The sequence below is a fragment of the Sus scrofa genome, chromosome 15, assembly GCF_054392235.1.
Source record: "Sus scrofa isolate SSC_HxYL_T2T_F1_AM1 chromosome 15, Sscrofa_HxYL_maternal_Yorkshire_Landrace_v2.0, whole genome shotgun sequence".
Taxonomy (NCBI): Eukaryota; Metazoa; Chordata; class Mammalia; order Artiodactyla; family Suidae; genus Sus; species Sus scrofa.
In genome coordinates, this window is record NC_139397.1 from 73,347,619 (window position 1) to 73,365,518 (window position 17,900).

General features: G+C 56.1%; 1 protein-coding gene across 1 annotated transcript in view; it reads left to right on the plus strand.

The window, feature by feature from the left end:
- The window catches only part of HS6ST1 (heparan sulfate 6-O-sulfotransferase 1), a 42,247-nt gene extending 25,865 nt beyond the window's left edge, over positions 1-16,382 (plus strand). The window contains exon 2 of the mRNA XM_003133399.7: positions 12,955-16,382. Within this exon, the coding sequence (XP_003133447.4) occupies positions 12,955-13,663 (709 nt within the window). The 3' untranslated portion in view covers positions 13,664-16,382. The remainder of the gene's footprint in view (positions 1-12,954) is intronic.
- Positions 16,383-17,900: the final 1,518 nt, after the last annotated feature.

Below are 17,900 nucleotides of genomic sequence, written 5' to 3' on the forward strand. Positions count from 1 at the left end.
GGACATTGCTGCTTCAGCCTCCTTCGGCCCCAACCCTAGGTAGGGCTGCCAGAACCCCCAGTAGCCATGTCCTTTCTGGTCACCTGCCGGGAGGGGTGGTCAGGGGCCTGACATCCATCCTGGGTCCCCCTCTCCGCCCCCCACCACGTCAGTGCTATCAGAAGTGGCTCCCCAGTGGGAGGCTTGTGGTGGGCCTCTGTGACCTTGCCAGGCACTGTGGCATCTGTCCCTCCATGTATCTGGGAGGTGGCCTCACCTGCACCTCATCCCTGGTCAAGAGTGGGGACCAGCACACAGGCTGGAGCCAAGAGGGCAGATTTGTGCTGGGGACATGGCTGGAGGCCCAGCTCTGCCCTTCATGGCACCCAGCCCTGGCTTTGGGCCTTTCCTCCCATCTGTGCCCATTCAGAGCTGTGGCCTGCACAGTACCCCCAGTGCCTTTCAGCCTGGCAGTTAAGTCTCCCTCCCCATGGGTCTCCTGGAGGGCTTATGAGTGTCCAATGGGATTCTGAAGGTCAGGGGGCTGGGGAGGAAAAGCTCAGGCTTCCTGCAGACGTGAGGTCCCACTTCCTGGTCATTTGCCTCGAGGGGAAAGTGGGGGCTCTAGGCCCCTAGAATGCACTCAACAGGCCCACCTGCCTTGGGGACCCCCTTGCCATCCCCTGGCCAACCGGCAGTGCCTCAGATTCTCTGTGCCGCAGAGCCAGGGGCTAAAGTAGCCAGCTCTGTTCTCCTGAAACTTTGCTAACCTTGTTTATCACCCGAGAAAAGATTTTCATCTGCACCACTCCCACCCCCACCCCCGTAACTCTGGATGTTGTTGTGGGCAGAGGAGGGTCTGCTGAGGTATTTCCTAAGCCTAAACCAGGAAGACTTGTGTTTTTCATACATATTTTTGCAACAGCTTGGAATTTTGAAACAAGGACAGACATTTCCTTCTTTCCCACTGTTTGATAACAATGTCTTTTCCTTGTTAAAACCACGACCTCCTTTCCACCTCTCACCCACCCTGGGAACTTAGAACTAGTCCGTGCCCGCCCCACCTACCTCCCACCCGACCTGGACCCCTCCTCTTTGTCCTCTGTCCTCGGGGGGTCATCAGGAATGCTGTCACCCCAGTCCCTGCCTGACCCTGCCCCCACGTGGCACCTAACCTCTTGGCACTTGCTCATCTGCATGTCTCACGGTCACATGTCCAGCCCTTCAGATGCTACACGAGGGCAGGGCTGCCTCAGTCCAGTGATGGAGGAAAGGATGAGTCCAGCCAGAGGGGACCATGGATCCCAGACAGGGTGCTGGGCCTGGAGGTGGAAGGGTGCAGTCACCTGGTCTGGCTCAGCCCTGCTGCTCCTGCCTTGGCAGGGACACGCCAGCCCCTTGAGAGTCTGTATCTGCAGCCATGTCATCAGCCAGAAGGAGGCAGGGCCGGGGTGGGGCTGGGACCAGAGGAGAGACTGTCCAGAAGGCCTGCCCAGCGTCCCACAGCAAGGTGCCCAAGTCCAGGGTCGGGCAAAGTCCAGGACTTTGGCTCTTCCCCTCCCAGGATGGCTGTCAGGAAGACCGTCACACTGCTGGGTAAAGCGGTTCAGCTCAGGGTTGGTTTGTCCTCACTCCAGATCAGGATGCGTTTTTTTCTTTATGCAGACTGCTCTGATTCTAAATTAACTCAGTCTCCTTTAAATGAAATGGATTGTAAATTGTGTCCATAGTTGAGTTAAAATGCCACCACTCCTGACTCTTGTTTGGCAAGCAGTCAGCAGGTGGCCAGAGCCTGCCTTGCCAGGTGACATGTTTATGTGCCTTCTAGGGACTGTGGCTCAGCAAGTGAACACTTCTCATCAGACATTATAGTATCTAGGAGCCTGAGCTCCAACCCCAGTGCTGCCACCAGCCAGCTATTGGGCTGGTTTTTGCTAATTAACTTCTCTGGACCTCAGTTTCCTCATCTGCAAAATGGGAGTACTTCCTTCCTGTAGAGAGTCTGGGAGTGTCCACGATGACCAGAGTAAAGCTTTAAAACCAAATTAATTAATTCAGTCATTACTGATCCCCTGATACACCTGGCCTCACCTCTGTTCATGCCTGGGTCCTTCATGCACAGGTCCTGGTAGATAAATTAAATTCAGAGACCAAGATATGGTGGCAATAGAGTAGGCAGGCCAGGCAGGAAGTGTAGGTGCAGGAAGTACCAGGAACCCAGGCTCTTTTTCTTGCCCTACCATGCCCAGAAAGCAAGGCTTCTCCCTCATGGTCCAGGATGACTGCTGACACTCTGCAGTCACACCCATGTTCCAGTCAGCAGGAGGAGAACAGAGAGGAGGTGTCTCTAAGGACATCCTGATAGCCAGGTTAGTCACACAGCCACACCTGGCTATAAGACATTTCCAGGGCTTCTTCCTCCTTAGGGATTTTCATGCTGTTCCTAACCCTTTGGGAGCACTACCCCCTATACCTGAATTTTCTTCCCCCTGTCTGTAAGAACTCAGCTCACAGGTCAGCCAAGGAGGGCCTCCCCACTTTGCTGGAGGTGTGCAGGGCCAGCCGTGAGTTGTGAAGCCAGCTGGGCACCAGCCTATAGGAGGCTATGTGTCCCCTGCTGGAGGATGACAGGGTTCCTGTGCGCGAGTGGCCTCGGGCCGTCACCCTCCTCCCCATCCAGTTGGGATGATTGATAGGGCCTGTGCCCTCCCCAGGGCTTGCATTCTGGTTCTGCCAAGGACTGTGTCAGCTTTAAGCTCTGCCTGCCCTGGGTGTCCCACGGCGCAGGGGCTCTGGGAGAAGGGCAGGAACTGGCCTGCCTGTAGGCACATAGTACCTGGTTACTGACGTTCTGGGGCTGCTCTTAACCCAGGTATTCTGGGAAGCAGTGAGTACATCAACAAAAATATCGGCTGTGAGTTCACAGCTGCTCTGTGGACATGTTGCCCAGGGAGAATGCCTTAGGCCAGCATTTCCTCCCTGCATTTGGAGAGGGGCTGCCCAGCCTGCACTGCCAGCTCAGCACTTGGGTTTTCCCTGCAGGTACCCGGGATGGGCACCGTGCTCCTGTGCCAGGAGGGGAGTGCCGGCCAGAGCCAGTGAAGACAGTCTACTCCTTCAGGTGCTCCCCCAGAAAGTCCAGGTCTCTCAGAGCAGGGCCCGCCTCTCCTCCCATCAGGCTCCTCTCACTTGGGGTGAGGAGAGGCAGGTGACACGTTGACAGAAGCCGGGCCCTGTCCTGAGGAGCCGTGCCTGCGGCCCCTTCCTGTGACAGGAAGGGAAGGAGGCGGCCAGCCCCACACGGCACTCAGCAGCTTCCCCCTCACCATGGGAATCTGAGCTCAGTCAGGCTTGTGTCTTTCCTGAGGCACCAAATTGCTCATCTGGATTCCGTGCTGTGTTGTTTATGCAGGCCTGACCCCCATGTGGCACTTCCCAGGGCCAGGGGAACCTCAGAGGCAGCAGGTGCTGCCAGGCCATGGGCTTTGGGGGGCCCCCAGCCTGAGGTCAGCAACACACAGTGCTGACAGGGACTCTGCTCAGTGAGCTAACAGCCAAGGGGGTTCCCACCATCACCCCCTAAAGTTGTCATTTTCTTACTGAGAGGGGTACCCAGACTCAGGTGAGGGAGCTGGCTCCCCCATTTGGGATGCCCATGGGCCCTGGGGTGGGACAGTCATCAGAGCAGCCTGCTCCCACACACATGAGCAAGCCGTGCAGTGGTGAGCTCTGTCCCAGGTCCCCCTTTGGAAGTTCCAGGGACCTCTCAGTGTATGGTTTTAAAAAACTTCCCATCTGGATCCTGGCTTCATGGTGTGGCCCTGTCCTCTTGAAGGGACTCCTGGGCCCTGGAAGACCACAGTACATAGTTGGGGTGGAGGGGGCTCCAGCACCCCTCACAGGGTTTCCCTTGCTGTACTGGGATCCCAAAGCTCGTTCTGAGGGGAAAAAAGTATCTGTGAAGCCAGTCCCCCCACATTAACTTTTTTTTAGCTGTATATCTGGAAGTAGTACAACAGCATTTCTTTCAGAAAGAAAAAAAAAAAAAAATGTCATTCTAATCCCAAATAACAGTGTCCTCACCCACAATTAGGGAGCTATAGCTCTGTTAGCACCGGTAGAAAAATGCACCTTTGTTTCAGGGTCTGGGTTCATTCCTGTGAGTTAGACCCTTGTTTGGAAAACCCCTGCCCTGGGAGCCTGCAGCTCGGGAGGGGAGGGGAGGGGGCAGCAACCCTTTAGGATGTCAGCCAGCTTGAACACAGCTTGCAAAGCTGGCCTTTCTGATGGCCTCTTTGCACCATAGCACCTCACTCCAGACGACAGGGATGCTTCATAACCTTCATTACTTTGTCTCAGTTAACTTAGATAATGTGAGCTCACTGCATGCAATGCAGGAGTATATAAAAAAGAAAATATTGGGAGTTCCTGTTGTGGCTCAGCTGTAACAAACCCAGCTGGTATCCATGAGGATGTAGGTTCAGCCCCTGGCCCCGCTCAGTGGGCTAAGGATCCGGTGTGCTGTGGCTGTGTTGTAGGCTGGCAGCTGCAGCTCCAATTCAGCCCCTAGCCTGGGAACCTCTATGTGCTGCAAGTATGGCCCTAAAAAGAAAGGAAAAAAAGTTAACATCACTCCTTGTTCACTGAACTTTCAACTTTCCCTAAGTGCGAAATTTTTTGTGATAAAATGTTAGAGGAAATCCATTGTTTTGGCATCCTGAGAGCCACTTAACAATGCCTCCTCGTCCTGGGTGGGGATCATGGAAGGCAGGGGTCACCTTCTGTACCAGTAGCATTATGCGCGTCTGTGCCCTTGGCCATGTGCGACTGCTATCCAGTTCCTCCTCTGTATCCATGTGCCTGTGACAGCCAACGTACCACCAACATCCTGCAGCAGCCTGGCCATGTCACAGCCCTTTTCTTTAGGGCAGACTCCTTCCTGGAAATGGAATTGCTGATCAAGCCGCAGAATTGAGCACCCACCCTGACTCTGGGCTCCCAGAAGGAGGATCAGGAGTGGGGTTTGGCTCAAACTCACATTCTTAGGGCAGAGGAGAGGAAGCCCCTTTGGCCACCAGTGTGACCTTTGCTTCAGAGCACAGGTGCCAGCCGGCTCTGGCCTTGCATCAGCCACCTGCCTCCATGAGCCCAGTTTCCTCGTCACAGATGAAGCGTGAGTGGTACAGAGTGGACCTTCCAGTTCAGGCCATGGGCTCCGGCTTGCCTGGTGCCCACCACAGGGAGCAGGAAGGAGAGGGGCTTCTGAGGACAGAGTGAGAAGTACCTTTTCCCTGACCTTAGCGCTGCTGCAGGGCAGGCCCTCCAGCACCTTGCCACTCAGCCACCTTCCAGCTATCACCTTCCAAGGAAGGAACGCAGAGCTGCACCTTGCACAATTTTCTGTGTGTTTGTCATCAGTAGAGCAGGGCTCCCAGGCCACTGGTCCTGTAAGCGCTCAGACTCTTCATGTTAGAGCTGGCCTCTCTTGACAGCAGTGTTCACACCCAAGAACACATTCCTTGTCCACTAGGATCTTATGTGATTGTGGGGTGCACCGAACCAGGGCACGCAAAAATGTCACAACAGCCGACATCGCAGAAAGCATTAAACTGAGTGTAATTAAATGCGAGGAAGCATGATACAGGCGGTTTCTTGTGGGCTGTTGGGAGTGGTGGCGGCCCGTGCAGGCTAGAATCTTTTCACAGCCTGACGTTCCTTTGAAGCCCCATGTTCGATTGTTGAAATCCACGTGAATTTTTGCCCTCTGCCATTTCCCATCGAAGCTTGTTTTCCTGCAAAAAGAACAAGACCCTCCTCAAGTCACTAAAGGCTGTGTCCCACTGCCTCTGAGAAGCCTTCCTGACCTGCCTTGTGGGTGAGTGGTACCATCCATCACCTCCTGCCATCCTTGTTGGTCACATCTCACCCAACCCAGAGCCCTCGGAAACTGGACCACTGAGGGCCCTACCGCCTCTGAGCCCGGGCTCCTCCTCTGTGAGGAGGGAGAAGCACCAGGGTCTTGGGCTGTGCCTGGCCTGCTGCGAGCCTGGGGGCATTGCCTGTTAGTGTCCTCTGCTGCATACTCATGGAGTGCCTTGAGGCTTCCAAGGGCCATGGCTGGCTCCCACCTCCTTCCTCACCCCCCCAGCCCCAGCTGCAGTCATCCCCACTGTGGATCCTCCCAGTTTCTGGGTGACAGCCCCCTGCCTGTGAGTTTGTGCCAGCTCTGGTGCTGGAGGCAGAGGGGCTATGTGCAAGGCCCTTTCCCTGTAGGCACGTCGCGGCCCAGGCGGGTCACACAGGCCCCACGTGCACCCTTGGCCGAGTCTGGGCACTGGGCATGATCCAGCTCACCACGGGACAGCAGAGGAACCGTCTCAGCTGTCTCTGTAGCCCTGGACAACATGGGCCATCTCAGCACTGAGCAGGACCCTGCAATGGCCCTAGTGTGCCTGCCAGCCTTCCAGCCCATTGGGTGAGGGCTGCAGGGGGAGGGCCTCAAGCCACATCCTGCCTCCATCACCACTGTGTGGGACACTGGCTGGCTGGTAGCGAGCAGCCAGTGGTGGAAGGCTTCAGAGGAAGAGGTGTGGGCAGGACCTCCTCATCATTCCTCTGGTCCCAGTGTGTGCCCCTTGCAGGTGACAATGCTGTGAGTCCTGCTCACTGCTCTCCAGAACGGTCTGGGCTGAGACATGCTCTGCAGTTTCCTCGGCCTGTCCTCGCATGTGGCTGGCAGGCATGCGCCACAGAGACCTGCCGCAGATGTCAGAGTGCAGTGGGTACACACACTTAGGCCAGAAGGTACCAAAAAGCTTCCCACCTTGAAAGAGCAGAGTTTGTCAGGCAAGTCACTGCACAGGGTCCCTGGTCTCTTACGTTGGGATTGGCAGCAGGGAAGGGGAGCTCCAGGGTGGAGCACCCTGTTTGCAACCCCCAAGGTCCTCCTGGATGGGAAGCTGGCCACCAGCCAGAAGCTCTGGCTTGGAAGGAGCTGTGGTTCCTTCCCAGAGGCCAGAGCAGCAGGCTCATTATTGTGTGGTTAATTCACAAGCCACAGGGCAGCCCCAGCTGACCCAGACGACTGGCCACCCTTAGGGGATCCTCCCATCTCCCGTGGACCCTCTCCCATGGCAGGGTGGGTGGATGAGAGAAGGGTTGCAGACACCTGGAATTGGCTGGTACAGAGGTGTGAGGGGGTATTGGAGCAAAGTTCAGTTTGGGGAACCAAGGCTCCAGGCTTGGCAGGAATGCTGGGGCCTCACAGACCACCCTAGGGAATCTTGGTTTTAAAACTGCTTTCTGGGAGTTCCCATTGTGGCTCAGTGGGTTAAGAATTCTAATATCCATGAGGTTGCGGGTTCTATCCCTGGCCTCTTTCAGTGGCTTAAGGATCCAGCATTGCTGTGAGCTGTAGTGTAGGTCACAGACGCAGCTTGGAACCTAGCATTGCTGTGGCTGTGGCTTGGGCCAGCAGCTGCAGCTCAGGTTCTCCCCCTGGCCTGGAAACTTCCATGTGCCACGGGTGCCGCCCTAAAAAGCAAAAAATGAGGGGGAGAGGGGTTTGCATAAAGGTACCTAAGAAATAAAGCATAAAGATCAACATTTGCACCCTCACTGCCTTAAGCATAAGGACATGATGAGTGCCATGGAAGCCACTGTGAACTGGTGCCATCCCCCTGCCCCCACCCCCACTCCCGCTCCTGAAGCTAACCAAATGTTCCTGTGTGTCACCTCATCCCCTTTTTCTTTGTAGTATTTGCAGTATATATGTAGGTGCCACTAAATAGTATTTTCTTTGGTTTTATTTTTGGAAACTTGATAAACCATATCATTGTACTCTATTAAATTTTCTTAGTTTGCTTTTTTTTTCCTGCAACACATTTGTCAGATTTACTCGAGTTGCTGTGAGTAGCTGGAGTTTGTTCACTTTTGTTGCTGAGCGGCATTCTGTTGGAAGAATATACCCTGTGCGTGTACGTTTGCGGCTGTCACCAGCAGCGTGAGGCAGACAGTCTTGTCCACACCTCTCAGTGCACTCGGGCGAGGCTTCCCCAGGATGTATGCCGAGGAGAGGGCTTGAGGGCCAAGGAGTGAGTGGGCAGCCTTCCCTCAAAGACGCTCCTTAACAACTGTCCCCCACTCACATCCCGGAAGAGTGGTCAGAAATTGGCATGGCCCCACTTCTGTGTTGCCGTCCCAGTGGGTATCACAGTGTGTCTGTGTGTGCCATTTCCTCAGTGACTAATGAGGGCAAGCGTCTCTCCATATGTTTTTTTTAGCCAGCTTCCTCATTGTTTGACTTTTAATGTTTTGAGATGTGAGAATTCACACCCATGCGTAAAGACAGCTCCAAGAGGCTTATGATAAAAACCAACAGATCTGCGTTTCCTTTCTGACCTCCCCCAAAGAACCTCTTGCAGCTCTTCTCAATAGTCCTCATGTATCTGCCTCCATGTTTCTAAGTAATGTCGCGTGCTGGGTCTTGATTGGTTGGTTTAAGCATTACCTGCGTACCTTCAGTCTTGGTAGATGAAGTGTTCTTATGCCTGCATCCTTCACCACACACCACCCCCATCCTCCAAATAGAGTCAAAGATCAAGTTTTTACTAACACTAACCACCATTTACATCACAATGTCTCTGAAACCAGTGTTTTCTGAGCTTGGCAGTATACTTCATTTTTTATGTAACTTCTTATTTTTCCTGGAATTAACGACTGCCCCACTTTTTACTTGCTTTGTTTTGGGGCTTGATGAGGTAAGTTGGAATGCTGGGCACACACGTGTTACGCTGTTGGAGTTTCAGCAAGGGGTCTCTCTGGTGGCAGCGGTAGGGTCCAGGGCAGCAAGCTTGGGGATGGGGAGATGAAAGGGAGGGGGCAAGCACAGACTGTGCCAGGTCTGAGGGGCACCCGGCTGGGCAGACCAGAGGAGGAGCGGTCTGGGGGCCATACACATTCGGGGTTCACGGAGCCGATCGTGCTGGGCCACCATGGCGTCTGGCTGCATCTTCTGACGCTGAGCTGGGCGCACTGCCGCATCTGCTGCCCTTAGTGCAGTGCTCAGGAGAGTAAGCCTTTTTACAGAAATCCAGCTTTTGGTCCTTCAATATCTGATCTCCTTTTGGACTTCTGTGGGGCAGCAGGTTAAGGAACCAGTATCTTCGTAAAGCAGGATTCACAGAAAGTAAACCGCACAGGCCTTATGTGTCTGAAGGTGTCCCTCCTCGCCCCTCACACTTGGTCCTGGCTTGGCTGAGTGAGCCACCCAGCTGGTCGTCTTCCCTCAGCGTTTTGAAGCCTTTGCTCTGTTGATTCTTAGGGTATGTTGTTTCATAGAGAAGCCGAGGCTCATTGTGACACCCAGTCCTCTTTATGTGTTCTGTCCACGTGCTCAGGGGGTCACCGCTGAAGTCCTGGGCTTGGTCTCCAGAGTCATTTGCTGAGCAGTGGGTGAGCCATTTCACTAAACCAATTATGTGCTCTCTTTCTCATGGCTTTCTTCCACCATATCCTACCCCTAGTCCTCTCTCCCCTCCTTCTGGAACCCTTGGACAGCTTGGACAGAGGGCTCCCACTGGGAGGTGACAGGCAGAAGGCCTCCTGTTTAGGGGGGGACCCAGATGTGAGTGCAGGAAGAACTTCACTCTGGGCAGAGACCTCAAAGTTTCCTCTGGGGCAAGGCTAGGGCCCCTGCAAGCCTTAGACTGTCCAGGCTCCCCTGCCCAGTGTCTCATGTCTCTGAGTTTCCAGAGAACACACGTCCAATCTCATCCTGGGCAGGGGGTGCCTGGATGTGGGGGGTCGGCCATCTGAGTCTCTTCTGCCCCACACCACACCTCCTCTCTGCTCACTTTTAATCAGTGCCCTTGCTCTCCCTTTCAATAGACGGTAAACTGGAACCTGAAGCTGACATGTCTGCTGATGTGTGTGATGGGCAGAGCGAGGGAGACTGGAGTGGGGCTCTGGGCAGAGGATGGCCAGGGCTCGGGCCTGTGGACAAGGAAGGGGAGGTAGGGGGCATGCACTCCCAAGGAAGCCAACAAAGTACAGGACTGTGCCCATGGGCAGTGCCGCACCATCCAGGCAGGAGCAGGGCAAGGGCTGGGCAGTGACCAGAAGCTGCTGGCCCACACACAGGTTCCAGTCTGCCTGCACCCTTTGTCTCCACCACAGGTCATGTCGGGGGGTGGGGGGACAGAATTGGAGGCCCAGGGCCTGGCAAGATGCCCAGCATGCCCCATCCTGACACCCCACCCCGCCAGTCACTGCAGCCATGGACGAGCCCCTTCTTCTGTCCGGCCTGGCCAGCACCCATGTGGTGCTCAGGGAGCCGCGGGGGGCAATGTAAGTGGGAGGGTTAGCAGCCCTGTCCCCCATCAAGGATGAGATCCATAAGGGTCTGGGGACAGCTGGGCTCCTCCAGGCCTGCCCCTCATGTTCTGTTAACCCTAACCCTAACCCAACACAGAACCTCGGACTGAAGTGACTGCAAAGGCGTGCAGGGCAAAGATGCTGGGTGGGGAGCTAGGGCCCTGCCAGATGCACCATGTCCTTATCCTCAGAGGTCACCTTGCAACCACATTGAACCCTGAGTGGCCTAGGCCACGTAAACAAATCTATGTCCATTGACATGTCATACTCTGATTTTCTGTGATCTGGAGAGGCCACCACACCAGCCCTTGTACACACAGGGTTGGGGGAGAGCGGAGGGCAGGATGGGGGACCCAGCTGGGTGCAGTGGTGGACACAGTGTGTGCCAGCAAGCTTCATGAAACACTGCATTTCCCCACACGTTTCTGGGTGTGTCACTGTGTCTGCCTGTCTGTTGTGGCTTCTGCAGAAGCAGTTGTCATGGTCAGGATATTTTAAATGTCTTACACTCAATCTCTAGAAAGCTGGCCCTGGGATGAACTGCCCTCCTCATTCTGGCCACATTTAAGGGCCTTCTCACCAGCCCAGGTTCACCTAACCAGGTTCTGCCACCCTCCCACCCCAGCACCAAAGCCCGTGGGGGCTGAAGGTATGAGTGGCCCACTCCAAGGCACCTTTTGTCTGGGACCAAGTGGCCTCTCCCTTGTCCCCAGGGAGGTGGCGTGGCCTTCCTTCTCCCACACACACAAACCAGGTCTTCCCCCCCACCCCCTGCCTCCTCCCTCCCCCAGGATGAACTAAGAGGTCAGTGTAAAATTACTGTGGTGGCAGAGGCCCAAGAGCAAGGCATGGGCTGCAGCCCAAGGTTTCTTTGCCTGGGAGGTGGCCTGGCCGAGGTCTAGAGTGTGAGTCAGAGTCAGCCAATGAAGTAGAGAGAGAGGGGGGCACAGCTCATGCAAAGGCCCTGGAGTGTTTCCTGCAGGAGCCAGCGTGAGAGTTGGCAGGGGTTGGGAGTGGGGTCCATGATCCCAGGGGAGCTGGGAGAGCATGGGTGAGCCTTTGTTCTTCTCCCAAAAGCCACCAAAGAGTGTTCCACAGAAGCTGGGGGAGAGGGTTGGATTCTGGCTGCCGCCCCCTCACCACCACTACTGGAGGGGCTGGAATGGGAGCTGCCTGCAGAGGCCAGGAGCAAGCTGTCAGTGCCTGGGCTGTGGCTGGGCACATGGGAAGAATGTTTGTAGAGCTGATTGGGGTGTTGGGGGCTGAGGCAGAGTGCACGAACAGGAGCACCCAGGCTCCGGGGCTAGCCCAGAGTCAAAACACCGGCCCTATTCTCCACTCCCTGCCAACTCCCTCCCCCAGCCCCTGGAGTTCCCTCTGCCCTGGCCCTCTCCCCACTGCCTACCACCCCTGCAGTTTTCTGGATGTGTCCCCTTAGGCCGGGGTGACTCCCAGTAGTACCCCACCCCCTTTGCCCTTGCTGCTTACCATGCCTGCACCCCAGGGTCCCCTTGTCCCCCATTGGTATAGTTAGATCAGGGCCTGCCAGGTGCCTTGTGCCCCCATGGCTTTCTGTGGGGCAGTGTGGGTACAGCTTCTATGGGGCAAGTGGGGGTGGGGGGGAGTGGATCCCCCAAGAGTGGTGTGTGGAGCCCGGTAGACTCCTGCTGCCCTCTTTCAAGGTGTCCTGCCCTGGTCCCTGCTTCTCCTTGACCTGGGACCTGCCCCACTGCACACAGCCCTGGAGGAGGAGCCTCCAAGAAGGTCTAGAGACCCCCCTGAGGCTCCCCTCACCTGCCAGGCCTGTCCCCCAAAGGGAGGGGGGGAGAAGGAGCAAGAGCCTTCCTTGAGCCATCTCTTCTAAGTCACTGACAGGTGCCCCCTGCAGCGTGGGGAGGTGGCATCTAGAGGGATGCCATCTTGACAGATGACTTCGTGGTGGTTGGGACAGTTCCTGGGAGACAATATAAATTATGAGTTACGGTTCATCTGGAGGGTCCTGGGCCAGGTGGTCTCTTGGTGCCGCTCCCCCAGTGGACCTCTGCAGGAGCCCAGGATGGATTGGACCCAGTGGGAGGCCTGGGACTGTAAATGACGTCTGTTGAGTGGCCCCTTGGGTGGCACCAAGCCTGCCACTGTGAACAGCTCTTTAAACTGCTCAGTCCCCGTGGTGTGGGCTCTGGAGCCACACTTCTCCACCCCGCTGCAGGGCAAAGTCAGGTTGTCCCTCCCAAGGAGCAAGCTGGCAGGAGGGCAGACCTGGGCCATGAGAGAAGACCCCAGAGGAGACCCTGGGCCAGGGTTTGGGAGGGCCTCAAGGCTGGGCTGTGCAGGACACTGTGATAGTAACACTCAGCATCCACAGTGGTGGCCTGTGACCTTTGCAGGTTACATCACATCTCAGACCTTCAGCAGTGGCCATTCAGAGAACTGAGATGTGATGTCTGGCATCAGGTGAAGTCACTTGCCTGGCTCCCATGGTGTGGATACCAAGCAGTCAGCCCCACCTTCACCCCAACACAGTCCCTGATGTCCTGCCCCCACATGTCCCGCCCCCGCCTGGTGCCCTGGCCTCACCTCTGCCTTCCCCTCTCGTTGCAGGAAGTTCTACTACATCACCCTGCTGCGAGACCCCGTGTCCCGCTACCTGAGTGAGTGGCGGCATGTACAGCGGGGGGCCACATGGAAGACGTCGCTGCACATGTGTGACGGGCGCACGCCCACCCCTGAGGAGCTGCCACCCTGCTACGAGGGCACGGACTGGTCGGGCTGCACACTGCAGGAGTTCATGGACTGCCCCTACAACCTGGCCAATAACCGCCAGGTGCGAATGCTGGCCGACCTGAGCCTGGTGGGCTGCTACAACCTGTCCTTCATCCCCGAGGGCAAGCGGTCCCAACTGCTGCTGGAAAGCGCCAAGAAGAACCTGCGGGGCATGGCCTTCTTCGGCCTGACCGAGTTCCAGCGCAAGACGCAGTACCTGTTCGAGCGGACGTTCAACCTCAAGTTCATCCGGCCTTTCATGCAGTACAACAGCACGCGAGCGGGTGGCGTGGAGGTGGGTGAGGACACCATCCGGCGCATTGAGGAGCTCAACGACCTGGACATGCAGCTGTACGACTACGCCAGGGACCTCTTCCAGCAGCGCTATCAGTACAAGCGGCAGCTGGAGCGCCGGCAGCAGCGCCTCCGGAGCCGCGAGGAGCGCCTGCTGCACCGGGCCAAGGAGGCGCCACCTCGGGGGGACACCGAGGAGCCGGGCCGAGTGCCCACTGAGGACTACATGAGCCACATCATCGAGAAGTGGTAGTGGTGGCTGGCGGGGGGAGGTGGGACCACACAGACCAACACATGGTCCCAGGACTCTGGGAAGAGCCCCCATCCGCTCGCCAGAAGGCAGATGCGCCCTGAGCCTTCAAGGGGACAGGAAGGGGTGGGCTGGGTGGGCTGAGCGGGTTGGCTCTTGCTGCCCTCCCAGGCTGGGGTCTGAGAAATCAACCTGGGGACCTACTGGGTTAGAGGAAAGCATGCATAAAGGACGCCGCACCAGGCCTGCAGGGCTGGGAGCAGGTGTGGCCTTGTTCTCCAAAGCCCCCACCTCATGGTCACAACAATCGCAGGTTTGAAGACTAGAAAGAGCCAGGGCAGTAGAGGGTGGACCTGCCAGGCCAGAAGCATGGTCACACCAGGCGCACACCCCCTCCCCCCGGGCTTGGGCCACCCGGTCGCCCCTCAGCCTCCAGGGACCCCCTTACCCCAGGACCTGCATGACATCCCCTCCCTGGGGACATGGGCAGCCCTCTGAGGTAGCCTCAGGAATGGAGCCTGTTTGTCCATCCTCAAGGTCAAGGCCTACCCCTTCTGAAGCCAACAAGACTCTAGTTGGGAAGCCCATTCCCCTCTCTGACCCAAGGTCAAAACCCACAGGCTGGCTTCATGCTTTGGGTCAGGAGATCAGAGCACATCACCTGGGGTCCCCCACCCCATTTTCCACAGTCCTCAGACTGAGGGGACCCTTGGGGAGGTGGGCCGCACACCACTCTTCCCTTGCCCAGCAGAGTGTCTCCCAGGAGCGGGAAGGCCGTGGTTTAGGGGGCTGCCACCTGTGTCTGAGCAGCAACCCCCAGCTGGCCTTTAGGGGTGACCACCCAGCCAGACCAGCTCAGATGGGAAGGCCGTAGAAGCCGAGAGCTATCCCCTGTCCTGCTCTCCTTTCCCAACCTCTGGGCTTTATTAGTAGACTACCCCCGGCAAGCCCATCACTTGGACATTTTTTAGGGGCTCATGCCCCAGTGTCCCCAAGAATCCCATGTGTAAAGTGCAAGCAGGCTGCCATTGGCTAGAACACTGCAGAGCACAGCCACTGCCCATGAGCCATACTTTGGGGCCATTGTGGTTCAGGATGGCCAGGAAAAGGTACTCAGGCTTTCAGATCCTCATCTGGGGCTGGAAGAAACAGCTCTGGGTGGCTTCCTAGTACCCAGATACCCAGCCCCCCACCCTGGGCTCTCCCCACATTTTCCTGCACTCTTGCCTTGCCAGCTGGTCAGGCCTGTTCCCTGAGGCCCTGCAGATTGGAGAAGCCATGTTCAACTCACTGTAAACTCTCTCCCCACGCCCTTCTCTCCTGTGCTCCAGGGGTCCGGCCAGCATCTCCTCTGCTCATGTCCTCCCCCATCAGGCATGAGACCTGGGTTGTGGGGAGCTGAGTGTGAGGCCTGCATCTGAGGCGGACGTGTGCCCAGAGGCTGCAGTGAGAGCTGCTGGCCACCGGCAGACAGGTGGGCAGATCCTGCCGGGATCCCCTGCCCCATTTGCCCCTCTGCCACCCTAGCTGCCCTACTGTGGAGTGAAGGCATGGGAGCAGAGAACTTGCTGTGGCACCAGGAAAGTTAAGGTGTCCTGGAAAGTGGCCATCCAAGTGGCTGAGTCTTTATTCTGCTCATCTAGCATAATGGCCCCCCTTCCAGCTTCCTCCACTGGCCACTTTGCCTCGCAGCCCAGGGGCAGAGCCGTCAGCAGGCCGGGTGGGCACCATGTCAGTCCAACCCAGGAGCACCTCCCAGAGTGGACATTGTGCTGGGGAGGGGAGCATCCAGGTGATTCAGTGGTTCTTTTAAAGTGATGCAAAGGTCAGCATGGGGCCAGGGCGGGGGGGGGGGTGCTGCTCTGATACCCACATGGTGTGCCCCAGGGAGGAGGGCGGGGCATGTTCCCGAGAGCACTGGGGTTTCACACAAGCGCCTGAGGTGCTGGGGGCTTGCCCTGGCTTCCCTCCACCCCCACTCCAGGAGGAAAGCTCAGCCCTGTTCTGCCTGGGCTCCTGGGCAGTGGTCTGGCTCAAGCAGCCCTCCTCCAGGTGGGCTCCTGAACAGGTGGACCTGAGTGGAGGATCTGTTTTGTACGTAATGGAATGTTTTCATTTACGGCCCGTTGTCCCAAGTCACATGGAAACACAGTCTCCTTGGTTTCTCTGCTGTACCTGGAAGGGGATCCCTGCACGCAGGGGGAGGTGCCAGTGACAGCGCCTGCTGGCAGTGCCCCTCGACGGCCTGGGTCTCCCATACAGCACTGCCCACCCAGGCTGCCTGCTTTGCGGTGGAGGCATCTTGTGCCCGCAGCATCTCCTCCAATGCCACGGGGCTGGGGCTCCAGGGGAGGGGTGGCCCCCACCCCCGGGCTCTTCCCAGGATGGAGAGACAGAAGAAGCAAACATGCAGTGAGCCAGCAGCTCCCCGCCACACAGGCCTGCAACATCCTCTCTTGGAGGAAGAGCCAGAGACGACAGAACTGTCCGAACAACGAGTCTGTGAACTTTTTTGGGAACTGGAAGTGTTTAACTTGAACCCAGGAGCGTTTAAAGCTTTATTTATTTATAGCTTCTTATTAAAAAAAAAAAAGTGTTGAGAAGAAACCTTTTGGTTACTCATACAAAAAAATGAGTCAATGATGGAAAAGCAAGTCATAATCATCTAATTGTTTTTGTCTAGGTCAAGATGAATGTTAGCAGATGAAATAAACCCTGAAAAGGAACGCTGGTGTGTGTGGTCTGTGGTCACATAGCAACCCGCCTGGTGAGGCGCCGTCCTGCTTTGGTTTCGAAAAGAGCATCTGTGAGCGCAGGAATCACACAGGAGCAGGCAGGCTTCCTTGGGGGTGGGCAGCCCAGTAAGAGAGGAGTTAACATGCTGTCACTAAGTCAGACCTTGCGAAAGTAAGAGATGCGACTGTCCTCACCTCAAAGGGTAACGTGTCAGTCGTTAATTAGAGGATTTGAAAGGATGAGCCCAGCTTAAAAGAAGGCTAAGAGCAACGTGGGCCCCGTGTGCTTATTTTCTCAGTGAGCTTCTTCCCCCCCACTTTTTTGTTTTTTTGTTTTGGCCACACCCACAGCATGCAGGAGTTCCCAGGCCAGGAGTTGAACCTGAGCCACAGCAGTGACTACGACAAATTACCTTAACCTCTAGGCTGCCAGGGAACACCTAAACTTTTAATTACGAAAGATTGCTAGTGACAGGTTGAAAGAGTAGTTCATGGACACCATAAACCCTTTGCCAAGTTCACCTGGATTAGCGTCGGGTCCCTTTTTTTATCCTGCATTCCCACTCGCTTTCTGCTTCTGGACACACACATCGTGCATGTTCACACATGGACACACGCACCTTTTCCCAAAACATTGAAAATAAGTTGCAAGCCCCAGAATACTTACTAAATACTTCAGCAATACCTCCTAAAAATGACATTCTGCCATACACACACACACACACACACACGCAAACCACTATCCTATTCCTAAAATTTAACATATTAGCTGGTGTACAGTCCCCATCTCAATTTGGACATGCAGTTGTCCCCACAGTGTCTTCAGAATAATTTTGTGATACTTGCAGTGCTCAGCTGTCACCTCCCACTTTTTTTCTTCTTTTTTGCTCTTTAGGGCCACACGTATGGCACATAGAGCTTGAATCGGAGCTGTAGCCACCAGCCTATGCCACAGCCACACCAGATCTGAGTCGGATCTGCGACCTACACCACAGGTCATGGCAACTCCAGATCCTTAATTCACTGAGTGAGGCTAGGGATCGAACCCGTGTCTTCATGGATACTAATCGGGTTTGTTACCACTGAGCCACGACGGGAACTCCCTCTTCCACCTTCTTTAACCCCGCAGAGTCCCGCTTCACCCTCTTCTTCACCTCTCTTATCGTGGACACTGTAACATAGGCTGGTTGTCTCCACACAGGTCTGTTTTCTCATGATTCAGTTAAACGTTTTGGGCACCCATGCTGCAGGAAGGCGGTTCTCTGGCTGCTAGCAGCGATGAATTTTAGTCCTCTGTCCCATGGAATGGAGAGGGAGGCCCTGGCTTGCTCTCTAGGTCGTGATGTGATCACCACAGGGCTCACTGCTTTTTCTTCATGGAAATGGATCCGCTGTGCCAGCAGGTGGGGCTGGTAGTTGCTGCATGGGGTGAGGGCTGGGGGCCTCGGGTACTGGCCCCTGCACCTTCCCCGGCAGGTGCTGTCACGTGCAAGACTCTAGGAAGA